We start from the raw sequence: 18,406 nt of genomic DNA, 5'->3' as shown, positions 1-18,406 counted from the left end.
TCAAATGTCATCACATGTAATTAAAGATAAACTCAACATGTCAAAACAGAAGATCAAAGCACTTTTAACACTGCAGGGGCCATCATTTTCAATGGCCTGTTCCTTGATTGTGCCTTTAATCCACACAATTCAGGGAATCACAGTGCCTCTTCCTGCTACAGCAGAAACAATTCTCAAAAGACTTTTTTTTTTTATTGACAAACATAGGAAATATTCCCAAGTCATGTCTGTGAAAAGATTAGTACATCACCACTTTTCTATTAAACTTGATCCTGGAAAAAAGAGACAAGATGTTGTTTTTCATTCTCAAAATCAGATCCTGATCTAAGCATACATTTCTGAGTTACAGGAAGTATTCTTGGCTTAATACTGTGGCAAGAAAGTAGATGGCTGAATTACCTGGTATTTCCTGTTTGTGGGTTGTTGCTGGTTTTTCTTTGTTTGTTTGTTTGCTTTGTATTGCTTTGTTTTTAATACTTTCCAAGGCAATGAAACACTACCTACTACCTGAACAATTCAATAAGAAAGAACCAAGGATAGCATCACTTGGCATTATACAAAAAACTCCCACTTCAGTTATTTCATTCCTTTAAACTTTGGCTGAACCGCACTGACTGTTTTTTCACTGAGGAAGTGATTGCCAAGTTATCCACAGGCACATACAGAGACAAACCACAGTGTGGAGAATGTCAGCCGTTACTCCTGCGAGTATCTTCGCTGCAGCGTGTGCTGAGTCACGTGCAGCTGTGCAGTAGGTTCAGACAAATGCAGTCAGAACAGGCCTTCAGAGGTAAGCAAGCAACTGGGGTGACGACTGCCTGCAGATGAGTATGAAAGTCAACACTAAGAAAACCAGTATGTTACATGTTCTTCATCAAAACAAGAGGAAACAATGTTCTAAGAGTTCCCGAAATCCTACCAATTTAAAAATCCTAAATAACCAATTCAAGCTTACTCTGGACCCTTAAAAATAAGTCCCAGGTTTCAGAGTTTCTAAAATGCTCTTTTCAGATGCTCACTTCAAAACAAAACACTTCTGAAACTTTGGATAAGTCACTTTCTTATAACTTTGCTTAGTTGATAACCAAAGAATAATTAAGGATAATAAAAGACCTTTTCTTGACAACCTTAGATATTTCCGATTTTGAGAAACATATTTTTAAAGTCAAAGATCATTCACGCTAACTTCAGCGCCCACCAGGTCAGGTGCAAACACTATTTGGAACTCTATGTATAGGAAAGGTCGAACAGCATTGCTAAGGGCTTCCACAGAGGAATGATGAAAAGAAATGCCACATGTCAGTTAGTACAGGGTTCACAGCATTCTGTATAGGTCCCATATTATATTATGCTCTATAGTAACCAATTTCCTTCAAGATTCTATAAAAGAAAACATAATGCTTCTATTGTTACAATGGCATTCTCTGACGTCCTTAATTACTTAAGAGTTAATTAATCTGATATTTTCTTCTCTGTATGTTTTAAAGCATCCTTTTAACCTACAGAATAGGTAAGAACTTTTGACTTATGAACCTATTTCATTTTTATCACAAGCAAAGTTTATATGTACTTGGAAACATGAAGAACAAAACTGAACAAGATGAATCATTTCTGTCTCCAAGGAACTTACAGTCTAGTTTGGGGGAAAAAAGATATATATTTTATATATATATAATATATATATTACATATATATATTATATATATATATATATACACACACATACATACACACAGCACATGTATGCACACACACAGACAAACTACACAAAATTAAGGACCTGTACTCTTCAAAAATGTCAATGTCATAGAAGACAAGAGAAGCTAAGAAGCTGCTCTAGTAAAGACAACTAAAGAGGTATGACAAAAAAATGCCCATCCCCTAATCCTTGGATTGGGAGGGGGTCAACCATAAAGGTCATCCAGGGATAAAAGCCAGAATGTGAATATGAACCATATACTAGATAATAATATAGTACTGAATTTGATCAATATACTCTGGTTATGTAAACATGTCTTTGTTCTTAATAGACACATGCTAAAGTATTTAGAGTGAATGATCACAACCTCTGCAAATTACTATCAAATGGTTCTGAACAAAAGTATAATAAGAAGTATGTATATGTGCAAATTAAAACAACAATGAGGTATCACCTCACACCTGTCAGAATGGCCGCCATCAACAAATCATCAAACAACAAGTGTTGGCGAGGGTGTGGAGAAAAGGGGACTCTAGTACACTGCTGGTGGGAATGCAGACTGGTGCAGCCATTATGGAAAACAATATGGTGTTACCTCAAAAAATTAAAAATTGAACTTCCATTTGACCCAGTGATCCCGCTTCTAAGAAGCCTGAAACACCAATCAGAAAGAATATATGTACCCCCATGTTCATAGCAGCACTATTTACAATAGCTAAGATCTGGAAACAGCCCAAGTGTCCATCAGTAGACGAATGGATAAAAAAGCTGTGATACATGTACACAATGGAGTACTATGCAGCTGTAAGAAAAAAAGATCTCTTATCCTTTGAGACGACATGGAGGGACCTGGAAAGCATTATCCTAAATGAAATAAGCCAAGAAATAGACAAATACCACATGATCTCACTTATATACGGAATATAATAAACATAATAGTCTGAGGAATACGGTAGACCCAGAAACATGGAAGTAGTGCACAGAGTGACATCCCTCAGAAGAGGGGGTGGGGGGGATAAACCACAGAATGTATATGCAGGTATGCATAACCAATGGACATGGACAACAAAGCCGGGGACGGGGTGGGGGGGTGCCAATGGGGTAAAAAAGGAGAAACATCTGTAACCAAAAAAAATTAAAAATTAAAAAAAAAAAGTATGTATATGTGTATTTGAGAAAGAAAGAGAAAATGGAACACAATGTTAACAGCAGATAAAACTATGTGAATGGCATATGGGAATTCATTATACCAGGTGTGTATATTAAACTCCATTCAAAAGAAATAGAAGATAGTGTTCCTATCACATTAATATACACTTGGAAAGAAAAGAGCACATATATAAAACAAATTTTTTTAATCTTCAATAAATCAACATATATATAATAGAGTAGGAGTTTGACTGAAAAATACTGTGGAAAAATGGGGGCAGATGAGATTATTATGAAGACTCCTTACAGGAAATTATAAATCAGGTTTTGAGAGAAATGTTGGTGAGATTACGATAAATGAAATCAGTTGATGGGAAAAGGCATAATGCTATTTAAGAAAGATTATCCTATAGCACCAGGTAGGACAGGTTAAAAGGCAGAATGACTAATGTTAGGGAGATCAAGGAGAAGACTGTTGCTGTAATCTAGGCATGAGGTGTTGGGGGCCCAGACAGGATAGTGGCTATTGAAACAAATGTCTGGAGATACACAGACTCTGAAAGCAAAACTAGTTACTTAAAATGTTCAAATCTGTTAGAAGTCAGTGTTAAATACTATATGATAACTGCATTTAAATATTCTACAAACATATATGAATCACAATTGCATTTTTAACAATTTACTTTTATGAGGCAGAAACAACTCTCCAACTCGTCGTGAACTGAAGTGAGCCCTCAAGGCTGCAGCGTTGTTTACAGTGAGTTCTGAGGTGCTGCTGTTGCCAACTCTGCCCACGCTGGAGCTTCATGTTTATAAGACAGCAAGTCAGTAAAGTACATTTTTCTTTTTTTCTCCTTCAGCAAAATGAGTACACTAACTTTCAGCATATGGAAGCATTTTCACATGGCAAATTCTGGTGGGGGTGGGATAATTTGCAAATGCCATCAAATAAAATGTATACTTTCAAATGAGGCTGATTAGACAAGATTTCATGTGGCCAAAGTTGTGTGCAATAAGTTATTTCCTTTTATCAAGAAGGGAGTATCCAAATCTGTATAAAATGCAGCCGCATGATCAAGGAAGATGGAGACTAAGCAAAAACCAACAGATTTGCTTTTAAGGACATCGTTGGAGATTTTCAGAAAAGTATTTTTATTTGAGTGTTGAGGGCTGAAGTGCGAACACATTTGTTAAATTTTATTTTAAACTCCTTTTAGAAACTGTAAAAGGGTGGCAACAGGACCAAGGCAGACTAGGCAGCAGTGAGCAAAGGTGGGCGGGCCAGCCCTTGGAGGACCCTCACACTGCTTCCTGCCGCTTTTCCATGTTTGTCTGCCCCTCCCTGCCTCCCTCTCTCCTCTTCTTCTTCACCTCTTTTACCTTTAAATAGAGCTACTCACTGGATAGGTTAGTAGAGTGTATGTGGAGAAGTACAAGATGAATAGAGCAAACTAAGATGCAATTGAGTTATTACCACTGGGTTGGCTATTACGAGGAGGCCCTTAGGAGCAGGGATCCTAGAGGAAGGAATGCCGAAGTAGGTATATGAACTGAAGTGATCTGGGCAGTAACTAGGTCAATTCACAACTGATATTTTTTATCTTCTCCAGGATACATATCCCTAAGTCATTACTATAAGGGTAAAAGGCAAGAATCAACAGCTTCCACCTTTTCATTTTCCCTAATTCAAATATTCCAGTGCTAAAGATAGGACTCTTGACTAAAACACCTACATAAACAATTAACAAGGGAAAAAACTTTTTGTATAAACACCAGTCATTTAGCCATAGGGGAACCAAAAATGTGCAAATAATAACCTAAATCACACACCTGATATTATAAATAACCCTGAAATACAAACCTAATAAGAATTTGAGATGGCTGTAATGAAAATTTGAATTGTTCCTCTTATATTCTAACCATGACCAAACACCCCACTTATGTATGGTTTTAGCCGGGGGAATAATGAAGAGAAACAGAAAGGTAGAGAACAAGGGAAAACAAGTGGATACAAAGTAATATTAGTAGAAAGTAATAATGTGACGAGCATTCCATCTTAACAAAAGCACAAAGTTCAAGTCAAAGTTACCAGAAGAACCGAGGCTTTAGTTCCCACTGGCTCTCAGGCATTCTCCAGGGCAGAATATACCGAGAATATTATAGAACACAATTAGCCCCAAACATTATTTTCAGGCTGTAAGCCCCAAACTTGTATTTTGATTAATGTTATTACCTGCCTTTAACTTTTCTAGGTGAATGAGAAGATGCTGACACGAAATTTTAATTATTGCCTTTCCCTGTGAATTGAATCCATGAAACTTTCAAGAGAGAGAAGATAAAAGTACATTCCTTGTCCTACTTATCTACGCCAAAGGGCTTGGCCAGGCCCATAGCTGAAGCAGGCTAGGGATCAGAGACCTTGAATTGCTTGCTACTTAATACCTGTTCTGCTCCAGGCTACACTGAAACTTTAGCTTTGATAGTTCAAGGCTAAAAGCCAGTTTTGATAGTTGGCCAGAGGGAACATTTTAAAAAATTAATCTCTTCATACAGCAATGCTTCTTCATGAAGATGATGAAATGTGGTTCCAAACAGTCCTGAAGTCCCAGTTTATCCTCATTTATGGCTCTGGGTGTTAAAATTCATCCGGCAGCACCACAAAGAGAATGTTTTACAGCTGAGTCAAGTTTTCTCATTTTCAGCCAATCAACCAACATGTACTTATAGGGCGCAATATAATAGAGACACAAGAAGTGAAAATATTTTGCTCCGAGAGAACCGAAGTTCTAGTTGGGAAAGGAAATTAACTCAAATAAACTAAAAATAAAGAAATACACTGTTTAATATTGAGCATTAGTATAAAAGAAATTCAAAGAATAAAAACTGGAGTGAGGCCCTGGCCGGTTTGGCTCAGCGGTTAGAGCATCGGCCTGCAGTCCGGAGAGACCCGGGTTCGGTTCCCGCTAAGGGCATGTACCTCGGTTGCACTTTGTCCCCGGCCCTGGTTGGTCGTGCGGGTGGCAACCACTCGATGTGTCCCTTTCATGTCGATGTTTCTCTCTCTCTCTCTCTCTCTCTCTCTCTCTCTCTCCCTCCCACTCTATCTGTGCAAAAAAAGAAAAAAAAAAAAATGTCCTCGGGTGAGGATAAAAAAATAATAAAAACTAGAGTGAGCCAGAAAGGGCCAAAGTGGCTTTATTTGAAAGGAACATAATGAGACATGAGCTAAGAGAAAGAATGATAAGTATGAAAAAACAAGGAAAGTAGGCATCATAGGTGAGGAGGAAACTCAGTAATAAAGGCAAGAAGTAAAACTGAACATAGGGATGGGGCTAGGGATTGGTATAAGGTATAAAGGACTAGTATAAGTAAAGTATATGTTTGTTAAGAAACATGGTTGAATAAATAGGTATATGGAATGATCTGAATGCCAAGAAAACCAATATAAACTTAAAGATTAGGCCAATGAAAGTCACACTTGGTGTTTTTTGTTTTTTGTTTTTTAAGTTTCTTTTTTTTCTTTATTGATTTTAGAGAAAGAGAAAGAAACATCAATGAGAGAGAACATCGATTGGTTGCCTCCTACAAGCCCCAACTGGGGATTGGGCCCACAACCTGGGCATGTGCCCTGACCAGGAATCAAACCGGCGACCTCTTGGTGTATGGGTCGATGCTCAACCACTGAGCCACACTAGCCAGCTGGGCCACAGTTGGTTATTAATTAGGGGGGCAATAGCATGAATTTCTTTAGAGAGGGGGGTTTAACAACATCGTGGAGGTAATACTGGAAGCCAGCAAAGAAGTTGGTGGAGCCATTTAGGTGAAGTGATGAGAATCACAACTAGAATAGCATCCATGTATGAAGCAGTATTTATTGAATGTTTGAATGTTTATTTTGTGAATGTGAATAAAATAGATATGGTATTACCGACCCACAGAAACTATGAGATGATAAATACTCGTTATTTTAAGCCACTAAATTTTCAGGTAATTTGTTAGAGCAATAGATAACTGATGCAGAGGTGATGCCAGCAAAGTGGACACCAAGTAAGGTTAGAAAAGCAAGAGAGGAACCAAAAAACACACTGACATTGAAAACCAGGGGGAAAAAGTTTCAAGTAGTAGAAAGGTATAGTCAAGGTCAGATATAAAAAAAGAATACAGGATGATGAAAGCTTTAAAAAATGTTATTGAACTTGGTGTAGCTCAAAACTAAGTAAAATGAAATAATGTAAAAGAAGGTGCTCAGAATAAATGATCATATTGTTACTTTCTTCCTTAAGAAGAGAATGGTAGGGAAGCAGTGTAAGCAGCTGATAGACACCATAAATTTAAACAATTTATATTCCTAAGTCTCTGGGTCAACTAGTAACTGATTAAATGGCTAGTAAAAAGTATGTCTCATGTATAGTAGTATTTTTTAAAGATTTTTATTGATTGCTAGAGAGAGAGGAAGGGCTAGGGAGAGAAACATGGACATGAGAGTGGAACATCGATCAGCTGCCTCCTGCATGTCCCGCACCGCCCCCCACCAGGGATGGAGCCCACAGCCCAGGGAATCAACCAGCAAACTTTTGGTGAATGGAACAATGCCCAAACCAATTGAGTCATACCGGCCTGGGCGTGAGTGTTTTTTAAAAATACACTTCCAGCCCAGCTGGTGTGGCTCAGTGGTTGAGCGTCAACCCATGCATCAAGAGGTCACCAGTTCGATTCCCAGTCAGGGCACATGCCCAGGTTGTGGGCCCAGTCCCCAGTGGGGGGCATGCAGGAGACAGCCAGTTGATGTTCTCTCTTTGATGTTTCTATCTCTCTCTCCCTCTCCCTTCTTCTCTCTGTAAAAATCAATAAAGAAGAAAAAAAATTTTCAAAAAAAAAATACACTTCCATTTTGATCTAATATCCTAATTTGAATCCTATACTTTTCCCATAACAAAATACAAAGCGTTGAATTTATTCAAACCTCTATCACTCAAAACACATGGTGCTATAAATTATTTACATATTTGCCATCCCTATTACATGTTAAGTTTCTCCAAAGTAGAGACCTGTAACTTATTCATCTTTGAAGGCTCAGTGCCTAGAATAATACCTAATCCACAGCAGATGTTCAGTTGCTAATAGAAAATTACTAAATATAGTAGAAAAACAGTGTCTTTCCAAACATATTCATATATCATAGGTCATTTTTGAGGAATTAAGGTTTTTCTTCCATTTCTCTTGATTAGATAGTATCTCTTGACTATAAATCTCTACTTAGCATTTGTCCACCTTAGGAAATTAGTTGAGGTCCTTCTATCACGTATGTTCTCTTCTGCATTGATATTCTGCATATTTTACTTCTAATGTCCTTTTTCTGTCCAAGTTAATACCATGCAGTGAATTAAACTAAGTATTTGCTCAGAAGATAAATCTCCAGAAAAAAATAAAAATAAAAATAATTATTTAAGATGGAGATGAGTGAAGGATGTTAGTATCAATTGTTAAGACAGCAGTCATAGAGTAAGCGGTTCCCGAATCAGCTTTTGCATGAGTTTCTTGGCTTTCAGTGTCTTCATTTCTGTAAATTCAGACTCAATCCTAACTCAGTTCTAACTAAAATCTCCATCTCAATTATATTGAGCCAAACAATACTTTTTCATGTCTTTCTTCCCAAATCATTCCAAATTTTGGTTTAGGATATCAAAATATTTATTTGAGTATATCAAAATCTAGCAGTTTATATTTCTTTGCCCTCAAACTGATAATTGCCTGAATAAAGTGATTAAGAGGCTATTTTTAGGAGAAACTTAAGTAGAAGCATAATAGGTAAATTAGGTAAAGTTATGTAAAAATTTTTTAATTAACATTTAAAATACACATTAGATGTTTAATTTTTTAAAGACTATTCAAAGAACAAACTGACTAAATTTTTAGTTTTTAAAATGGTCCTGATACACCAAATCAATCTATAACTTTGCCCATTAAAATAGAAATGTCCTACTACCAATCTTAAGGAGTTATAATCAGGACCAAGTCTCACACTGAAAATGTTTGTGGGCATTCACGCAGAACAGCTGCCACCCAGGATGACTGAAATAACACAAATTAGATGTAATTGAGTTAAAGGACCACACCAGGTTTGTAATTCAATTTGTTCTATGCGGTTTGGGTTTCGGGGTTTTTTCCCCCCTCCAGCAAACCACGATTTGGAAACTTCATCAAATGGGAAGTACAAAGAAATAGGAATACATAATGCAAATATTTAGCATGAACAATTTACATAAAACCTACTGTAACAATTTTTAAAAGCCTGGATGCAACAAGCACTTATTGAAGCTTCCTTTGAGGGTCCTAGTAACCAAAACGTCTTACTGCCCATTGCTTCCTATACCATAATTTATACTAGCTGTAAGGTGAGTTTGGTTTTGATCTAGTTTCCTAACCTGGTACAATTTCTACCTACAGGTACGATGTCAATTGCAGGTTAGATTCAATCCCATTTACAGAGTTCAGTCCAAAATCTTTCGGGTCATTAATGTGAGTCAAGGGGAGAGCCAGAATTTTACCCCAGTGGACTTTTCAGCAGCCTCAGATAGATACAGCTGATTATGCTCTGCTGACAGATGTGGCTAATTACATTGTCATCATTGTTGATAATTTTGATTTCTATGGGTCTAACCAGCACAGACTGATCCCTAAAAGAATGTTTAGATAAGATGTCCTGAAACTCACCAATCCCAAACCTTTGATGGGAATCTACTCATACAAGGCAATTTGATCACTAAGGGATTTTTAAGGAAAAGAGTTCAGCTCGGAAATCTGTTGCCTCCTCGCACCATGCCCTTTCCATTAGAAGTCATGGATTTGAAGCAAAAGTTGAGGTAAAGAACTTTCCAAATAAGTAGGTTGCACAATCAGCTCTCAATTCATACCATGATAATAGTTCCACACAAAACCAAAGGGTCTGATGTAATTAACAGGCTTCATTTCAAAAAATCCTGTGTAACAAGGTTTCTCTGATAATTATGGTTTAAGCAGAACACAGCAATAGGAGTGTGTACCAACTTGTAACTAATCAAAAACAAACTCACCTTTTGTTAATATTGATTGCCTACAAAGTATGTGGACTCTTGCATGTATTAAAAAGTCATTTTTTTCCTGGGAAGAGAACATATGAGAACTTTTACTGAGACAAACTCTTGCCTCTACAGTTTTTCACTCTGGCAGATAGAAACATGAAAGGCACCTGGCCTAATAATTCTTCCTTGCATAACACTCCAGAACACCCCACAGCCTATCCCCTCTGAAGACGAGCTCTTCCCGGATTTCCTAAGACTCTAAAACCACACCCATGAAGCTTAAGCCTCTTAGGTTGTTCTGACAGTAAAGTTATCAATCATTTCAAATGAAGAGGGAAACCCATTTTTTTAAAATAATATTTTAACAATATTGGTCTCAGGGACACAATTTTTCTAAATTAGGAGAGCTAGCTATTTAGTCTTCTGCCTGCTATCTGACACCACCTGAGGTATACTATAAATTTTCCTGAAGGACAAGGCCGAGAAGTACTACTGGCTAATTATAAGGGTCTCATGTATAAACCAGATGCTGAACTGCAAGATGGTTAAGATTACTGCCAGCTAGAACATGCATTAGGCACTCAAACTATCTTGGGGGCCTAGTCATTATTTTTATGCCAAAAAAAAAATGTGATTCCATTCTTAAAGGTAGAAGATTGCACTAATGTGGCAATGCTATCTTCCTATCTTAAATTCATTCACAGTGAAAGTCATCTCTGTAATTTCAAAGCTTTGCCTCCACTAGATTAAATAAATCTCAAATTATATAGCCATTATCATTTAACAGAAGAAGAAATTAAGGCAAGGCCAAGTGATGTGACTCATCCAAATCCTGTTAAAATATATTGTAATTAGAGAATAAATGCACAACTCTTTCCCCCAAGGCAGGATGACCCACGCAGGCATACAACATATAAAACACAACACTCACACAACAAAGAATGTCCTAAGGGAAGTCTGGAATACATCAAGAATGATGTATTCCTCAAGACCCGGCACAAATCCTATCTGTTACAGTTCATTCCCCTCTCCATTTTCCAAATTTTCTATGATGCTATTAAACTGCTGTTATTTCAATAGTATTTTTTTTTTAAGTACAAAGCTTCAATTCAGCTTAAGTTTTCAAGTAAAGAAAAGAAAAACAACAGAATATCCTCTCTAATTGCCCTTCTTGGTTATTTATTTGACTGATTTGAATTCTAAAGTTCAAGAGGAGCTTAAAAAAAGTAACTTTTTTTTTTACCTGCAAAGCCATACTCCAAGGCCAATTCTACTAAATCTACAGGTAGAAAGAAAACATGTTCTACTGGCATATGAAGCATAATAAACTTAAATTGGAAATCAAACCAAACACCAGCCATCTTTTTAAATTCACATGAAACTGCTGAATAAGGAAACAGATCCTTCCTTACCCAGTCAGTTCAGAGTGTCTCGCCTCGGCTGAGACTGGTCAGAAGCATTCCAGAGCAGTTTACCTACTGAGTTATAAACATGACCATTCCATTTCTCATAGGTTATACAGCGAACAAGTTTCATATGTGTTTATAAATACTTTGATTGTGAAATATATACTTCAAAAATTGTAATCTTAATTTTTCACATCATAACAGAACAGCCTCCAGATGCAGAACAGACACAGCAACCCTGCTGGACTTCATGCCACCAAGTGTCAGCTTTGCTCACCAGCTGGACATTAAACTCTGAAAGAATTCTCACACCCCCTGGGGTGACGTCAATTTGGAAAGCAGTGCATTGAGAAAAGAATAAATTTCTTTAAACTCTTCCCTCAAAGAAATATCTCCTTTTCTATAATTGGTTTTTTTCCCTTAAAGAGAAAGTTTACTGGTATTTTTTATCAACCAAAAAAACAACAGGTATTTTCCCAGGAGGTTAAGAGTCTCTTAGATGTTTCTTATAACAAAAAGCAACCAATCACAAAGTGAAAAGTAGAATTCAGGAAGAGAACCTGATACAGTAAGTCTACAAGAAGGGTTAGAATCCAAATAAAGTGATAACTTTTACATATGAACTTCTAGTCCAAGGTTATCTAAATGACAGAACTCGTGGAGAATATTTGAACAACGTAAAATACAAATATACAAAAACAAAACAAACAAAAAAATCTAAACTAAAAGACAGTTTTCTAACTTTTGTAAAAGGTACCCAATGACTCAGAAAATTACAGCTGGAAAGAACTATGGCCAGTATCATATGCTCCTACAGTTTTACAAACTTTTTACTTTTCTATTAGTTTTCAGCATTGTTCTACCTAACACAGAACACTCTTCATTGGCCTAAGAGAAATAATAAAAACTTTACATAATCTATTCTGGGTACTTCTCTCACTCTCAAGAACTTTCTTCAATAATGCAAGAACCACCCTACTGCTGTCATTAATTAATGGAGAATCTTTACCGAAGAGCACAAAATAACTGGCAGTGATTATCTTTATTTTGTTACAAAACATCCCTGGTTAAGAGCCAGAAGTAATCTATTACATGTTACAGACGGAAAATTTAAGAGCAAAGAGTGACCTGCAATCACACAGAGAGTCAGCGATGGGCTGGGACCGATTCCCTCAATTCCTGACTCCTAACCCTTTGCTCCTGGTATATGATGGTACCTCTTAAATCTTTAAACAAAGCATACAATAAGTGCCAACATCTTAGAACCACCCTTTCACTCTGACTCAGTTGCTAAAAGATAAGTTAGCAACCTATCTTTTTGTCTCTAACTTAAATCCTAGAGGTGTAAGAGCACTAAAAGATTATTTAATCCTCTCATTTTACTGATTTCAAATTTGCTTCTTGAATTAATTTGGGAATTTAAATTAAGTGCTAAACAGAAGCAATTGAGAAGGGAGGACTTAAGCATATGGAAAAGGAAAAACCAGATGTATACATACCACAAAGATCCCTGGTTACATTTAATTTCCAGGAATGCCAGTAATTGGGGGGGGGGGGGTACGGGTAGAGGAAAGGGAGGGTGTTAATGTCAGTGATGTCCTTTGAACTGGGTCCAACATTCTAATTTTTAAGGAAAACATTCCTCCCAGAGCCAACAACTGCAAGCTTATTCTTTATGTAATTGGAATCAGAATCAATACTTGGTTGCTGTAATATTTTTCTCTTTTACCTTCTAATTGTCTATGAGACTACCAAAAGAGGAAAAAGTCATGCTAGCACTGCACTAAAGATGAAACCATGTAGTAGAAACGGAAAAATGTGATAAAGCATCTGTATGTACTAACATGAAAAGATCTGCAAGGTGTATTGGAGAATCTAAAAGGCAAAATTTGACAAACGAGAGGCAGTAAGTATGATATCATTTTTGTGGGGAAAGCACACACAAACACCAGCAAAAAGCAATAAAGCAATATGATATGTGTTTCTTTCATAAGCCCATTTATCTACCGACACACCTACTGAAGGACAGACCCCAAGCTGAAAATAGTCATTTTCTGCTCTTGGTGGGTTGATGCTCAACCACTGAGCCACACCGGCCGGGCTCTCTGGACTCTTTGACTCTCTTCTCTTGAAGATCCTTAATATTGTGGGTTCCTATCTGTTCTCGATTCCCTTGGAAAGTGAAATAAGGCAGGAACAATAGGTAGATGAGGGTAATGGGTTTTCTTGAACTTAATTACTCCACCAGGAATCTACTATAGCTCTTTTCCTCTATCCTCCAGCTATAAAATAAGAACGTGCTCTTGACTATATTAACAGGAAGGAGGCATTCACTTAAAACTGCCACAAACCAGTTTCACCACTGCACTGGCTCCAGTACTTTGTAGAACCAAGTCCTTCCTCCTGGCTGGTCTGGGAAAGTAGTCTGCAGTTACTAATCTGACCTCTTTTATAATGGTTACACCAATTGCCTGGTTCCATGCACATGGTTTGTTTCTTCTATCCTCTTTCGTCGAGTATTCTTTATAAAATCTTGGTTTCCTCAGTTCCTCCATATAAACTCCAGCACAGAACAGTCTGAGCAAAAGCACAAAGAGAAAGCAAGCTCAGGGAACAATGAAGGAGCTGGTGGGACAAGCGTCAAATGTGTATGTGAGTCTGGCAACAGAGAGTGGGGGTGGAGGAAAATTGTGGCAGAAAATGAGTGGAGTGGAGCCAGACCATGAAACCCTTGCATGACAGGCTAAGGAGTTTAGGCTTTATCCCTTAAACATAATGTGGACCCATCGAAGGTTTTTAAGCCAGAGGATGAAATGATCAGATCTGTCCTTAAAGAAACAGATTGAGAGCAGTAGGGAGGATGGAGTGGAAAATGCAAAGCCTGAAAGGGGGAAATCAGCTCTCCTAAGAATTGAACTGGAAGATAAAAAGGGCCTAAACAGGGCAATGGCTATGAGAATGGGGGAAGGAAACAAACACATTCAAAAGCAATTTTGGAGACAGAAGAGATAGCTCTCGTTGATAGATTCTTTGTGGAGACTGCAAGAACATGAGGACTCAAGATGAATGTGCGGCTCCAGCTGAAGGATAGAGAGGCCCTTAAAGATAGAGGACACTGAAAGGGAGGGGCTGTTTACAGAATGTGTGGAAAAATGAGTTTGCGATTTGCTGACCTGCATGCTAGGATATCAACTCTTTGTAAGCTCCAAAAAGATAAGGATCTTGTTTGCTAATTTTCTCTGCATCATACCTAGTGCAATGCTATGTACATTTAACTCAAATTTGTGATAATGGTAATCTATCCCAGGATAATTAAGACTTCACAATATTTAAGGTATCTCTTCAAAGTGCCTATGTAGAAAGGAAATATGAGACAAAGTGGTTTATTCTACTTTCCTGTCAAACTCCTTCTTTCATAGTTTCCAAAATAAATTTCCAATAATAATAGGGCTTTTAACAAGAAGGTGCATTACTAAGAGCAGCCTCGGGCAGACTATAATACCTCTCACAACTTCACATTCTACACATTCCAGTAGTCAAGCCACATCACCTTTCATTCTCTTTCTTGTTCAGGAACCTGTACTACAACTTAAGATTCTAAAACCTGCCACACCCAATAGTCAAACATATCAAAGACACTTAAACAATCTGAAATAAACAGAAAACAGTGCTGTTTTATTTGAAAAACCTTAGCAGGGGTGGGGAGATATAGGAAAAAACACCGTTTGTTCTGGTTAATGTTGTTGTGCATTGTTTTCCAGGGTTTGCCTTGTAGGCATGTTGAAATCATAACTAAATAAATCAGCTCGGCAACACAGAGACACAATCTTCCCTTCCCCCCTTGGATGCCTGAAAGGAAAATGGCATCTCCATGGTGCGCACACACTGGAACTGCTTTGTTTTTAATCCTCTGCCAAATCAAGTTTTAGTTTTATTTTACTCAGTAACCACAGTAAATTCCAAATCTTTGACAAGTAAATGCTTTTGAATCCCACTCACTTTTCTTTCTAACTCCTGGAACTGAAGAGTTCAATAATGCCTGTATTGCTGATCCCTTTTCATAAGGAAGAAAATAAATACATTATAAAGTAGGTATAGTTCCTGACATTTACAAGATAGTCTACATGTGAAATATGTTAAGATAAAATTGTATCTTTCCTGCCCATCATATATATATATTTACATGTACTGTAGGAGAAAGAAAGAACAGCACAGGAAGTCAGGAGATCTGGACTCAAGTCTCATTCATTTTAGTCAAGCAATTTAAATTGGTTTCCTGGTATCTAAAAGTTTGGAAAATTGACTGGATGGTTTTTATATGCCCCTCCCTTTCACTTTAAAAGTTTGACTCAAAATCATGGCTATTACCTGTTTTTTTTAAATGCATGGAACGCAGTCACTCAAAAAAAATTCTGAAGAAAACAACTAGTTTTCATGGTATTTGAATAAACCTCAGAAATTACCCAATTTGTACAGCTTTGAAACTATATTCCAAGAGTTATAAATTGTTTTATTTATTGGAATGTTCTACAGTTTAAAGAAACACTTTGCAAACTACTCATCTAATCCAACTCTGTCATTCCAGATAAAGAAACTGAGATCAAGATTCAAAGAAATATAACACATCCATAAAATACTATGTAGCTATTAAACATGATGGCAAGAGAAAAAGGGTCATGAAATACTTTAGAAGAAATGAGGATATAAAACTATGTATTAAAAACATATAAGCATACACCCATTTTTCAGGGCAATAAATTCATTATATCACTTTCACTAAAATAGTCTCCCTATCAACAGTCAAATGATATAAAATAAACAAATGAAAAATACAACAAATGATCCAAAACAACACCACTGAGAAATATTCAGTATTAACACTGAGTGAAAATCACTCCAGACAGTTATTTCACATATACAGATGGATAAATGAATGAACAGAAATAAATTGATTAATTCTGGGATAATAGTATACTCACTTTTAAAATTAAAAATATATATGTAGCATATATATATATAAATTTTACTTGAAATTAACAGATGCTAAAATGAAACAGAAAAACTTAAGCCTTAGATAAATTCTTCACTCCAAGAATATTAATTGTAAAAATCCCTCTAACTTTTGAGGAAAAAAATTATTTAAAAACTATATATGGGCCCAGCCAGTGTGGCTCGGTGATTGAGCGTCGATCCATGCACCAGGAGGTTGCCAGTTAGATTCCCAGTCAGGGCAAATGTCCAGGTTGTGGGCCCAGTGAGGGGCATGCAGGAGGTGGCCAATCCATGTTCTCTCTCATTGATGTTTCTATCTCTTTCTCCCTCTCCCTTCCTCTCTCTCTAAAAAAGCAATAAAGAAAAAAAAAAACAAACTATATATGGTAGATTAATATTACTTTAAAACTATTCTAAATTTTACACAGTATTGAATTGTTACTATGAAAAATATGGAGATTGACAATTTCTATTTCCCTTCCACCTATTTCTCAATTTTTGTTTTATTTGCCATGATGTATAACATTCTCATTCTGTTATGTTACCAAAGTTTCTATCATTTCTAAATCTTAGATTTATTTGTAAATTTATTTCATATTCTCAAGCAGTGTTTATTTTGATTCAGTTCTTGGTTGACTAAATTTTCACAGGCACATTTTTCAGTAGGATCTCACAGATGCAGTATCCTCTGAGTTCTTTCACATTTCAGGATTATATGCGTGTCACCTTTTTTTTTTTTTCAATTTTTTTTCTTTATTGCTTTTTAGAGAGAAAGGAAGAGAGAGGGAGAGAGAGATAGAAACATCAATGAGAAAGAACATCAACTGGCTGTCTCCTGCAGGCCCCCCATTGGGGATTGGGCCCACAACCTGGGCATGTGCCCTGACTGGGAATCAAACCAGCAACCTCTTGGTGTATGGGTCAACGTTCAACCATTGAGCCACACCAGTTGGGCTCTGGTAACCATTTTTGTTTGTTTGTTTGCTTTTTAAATGCTTTTATTGATTTGAGAGAGAAAGAAAGGGAGAGGAGGAGAGACAAACATCAACTGGCCACCTCCTGCATGCCCCTACTGGGGATGAAGCCTGAAACCTGGGCATGTGCCCTGACCGGGAATCGAACCCGAGACCTTTCGGTGCACGGGACGACACTCAACCAATTAAGCCTGACAGCCAGGGCTTAAAGTTGTCACCTTTATTCCTCAAGGGCAACTTGACTAGGAACAATGCACTTGGGCCATGCTTTCTGTTAGAGAACTTGGTTGAGCTGCTCCTCTAGTATTGCACTTCACTGTGAGGTCCGACACTGGTCTGATTTTCTCCCTTATACACCAGTTTTGCTTTCTGCCAGAAAGACTGAAGAAATATTTCTTCATAAGAATCAGGATTCAAGTTAATACTGACTCTTCTTTACCAATTTCCGTATTCAATGTGTTTTTCTGACCTGCAGATTTAGTTTTCCACTTCAATGAAGTTTTGCTGTAATACTTCTCTAAAAACGTTTAGTTTCATCCTGGGTCCTCTTCTTCACATACACCAGTAATCCGTCTCTCGACTCATCTTCGTGTCACATCTGTCACTGTTAACCAAGCTGCTCCGGTCTTTTATCCCTGTGTTTACCATGATTATTTCAGGCTCTTGCTCCAAAGCATTACATTTTTCAGCTACCTCTATTCCATTCCGTACTGGTTCTATATGACTTATTAGTTCTGCAATGGTGTGCTAGTCTTCAACTTGTTTCCTTAGCTCTACGAAATCTTATTTTTCATCAATATGATACTATTTTTAAAACTTTTTTATTCGTATATGTAAAAAGTATGTGTCAATTACATTTTACATAAAAATATTGAGAACAAAGAGGTGAAATAATTTGTCTAAATAAAGTTGGTAGGATGGTAGCCTTCACTATGTTATTTGTTTCTAAGATATCTGCTACTGACAGGATGGCTACAGTTTTAAGAGAACTGAATTATCCAGCCAAGGACTAAACATCTCTTTTTGTTTGTTTGTTTGTTTGTTTTGTTAATCCTCACCAAAGGATATTTTTTTCAACTGATTTTTAAAGAGAGTGGAGGGAAGGAGAGAAAGGGAGAGAGAGAA

At 37.0% G+C, this 18,406-nt stretch overlaps 1 protein-coding gene across 17 annotated transcripts in view; it reads right to left on the bottom strand.

Annotated features, from left to right (window-relative positions):
* Nucleotides 1–18,406, bottom strand: part of RAD51B (RAD51 paralog B) — a 547,382-nt gene that overhangs the window by 428,120 nt on the left and 100,856 nt on the right. For 3 of the 17 annotated variants that reach the window (XR_004960186.1, XR_004960185.1, XM_036267321.1), the window contains exon 8: nucleotides 9,922–9,988. The exons of 13 other annotated variants lie outside the window; for them this stretch is intronic. Coding sequence is in view for 2 of the 4 variants with exons in the window: in XM_036267321.1 (XP_036123214.1) it covers nucleotides 9,922–9,988 (67 nt within the window). In the remaining 2 variants the exon portion in view is untranslated. Of the gene's footprint in view, nucleotides 1–756; nucleotides 819–9,921; nucleotides 9,989–18,406 lie in introns of those variants that run through there. One more of the 17 variants, XM_036267339.1, reaches the window with a different exon arrangement.

Source organism: Molossus molossus, unplaced genomic scaffold (assembly GCF_014108415.1).
Source record: "Molossus molossus isolate mMolMol1 unplaced genomic scaffold, mMolMol1.p scaffold_m16_p_1, whole genome shotgun sequence".
Taxonomy (NCBI): Eukaryota; Metazoa; Chordata; class Mammalia; order Chiroptera; family Molossidae; genus Molossus; species Molossus molossus.
Note: the sequence above shows the minus strand (reverse complement) of the source record. Positions and strands in the feature narration are given on the sequence as shown.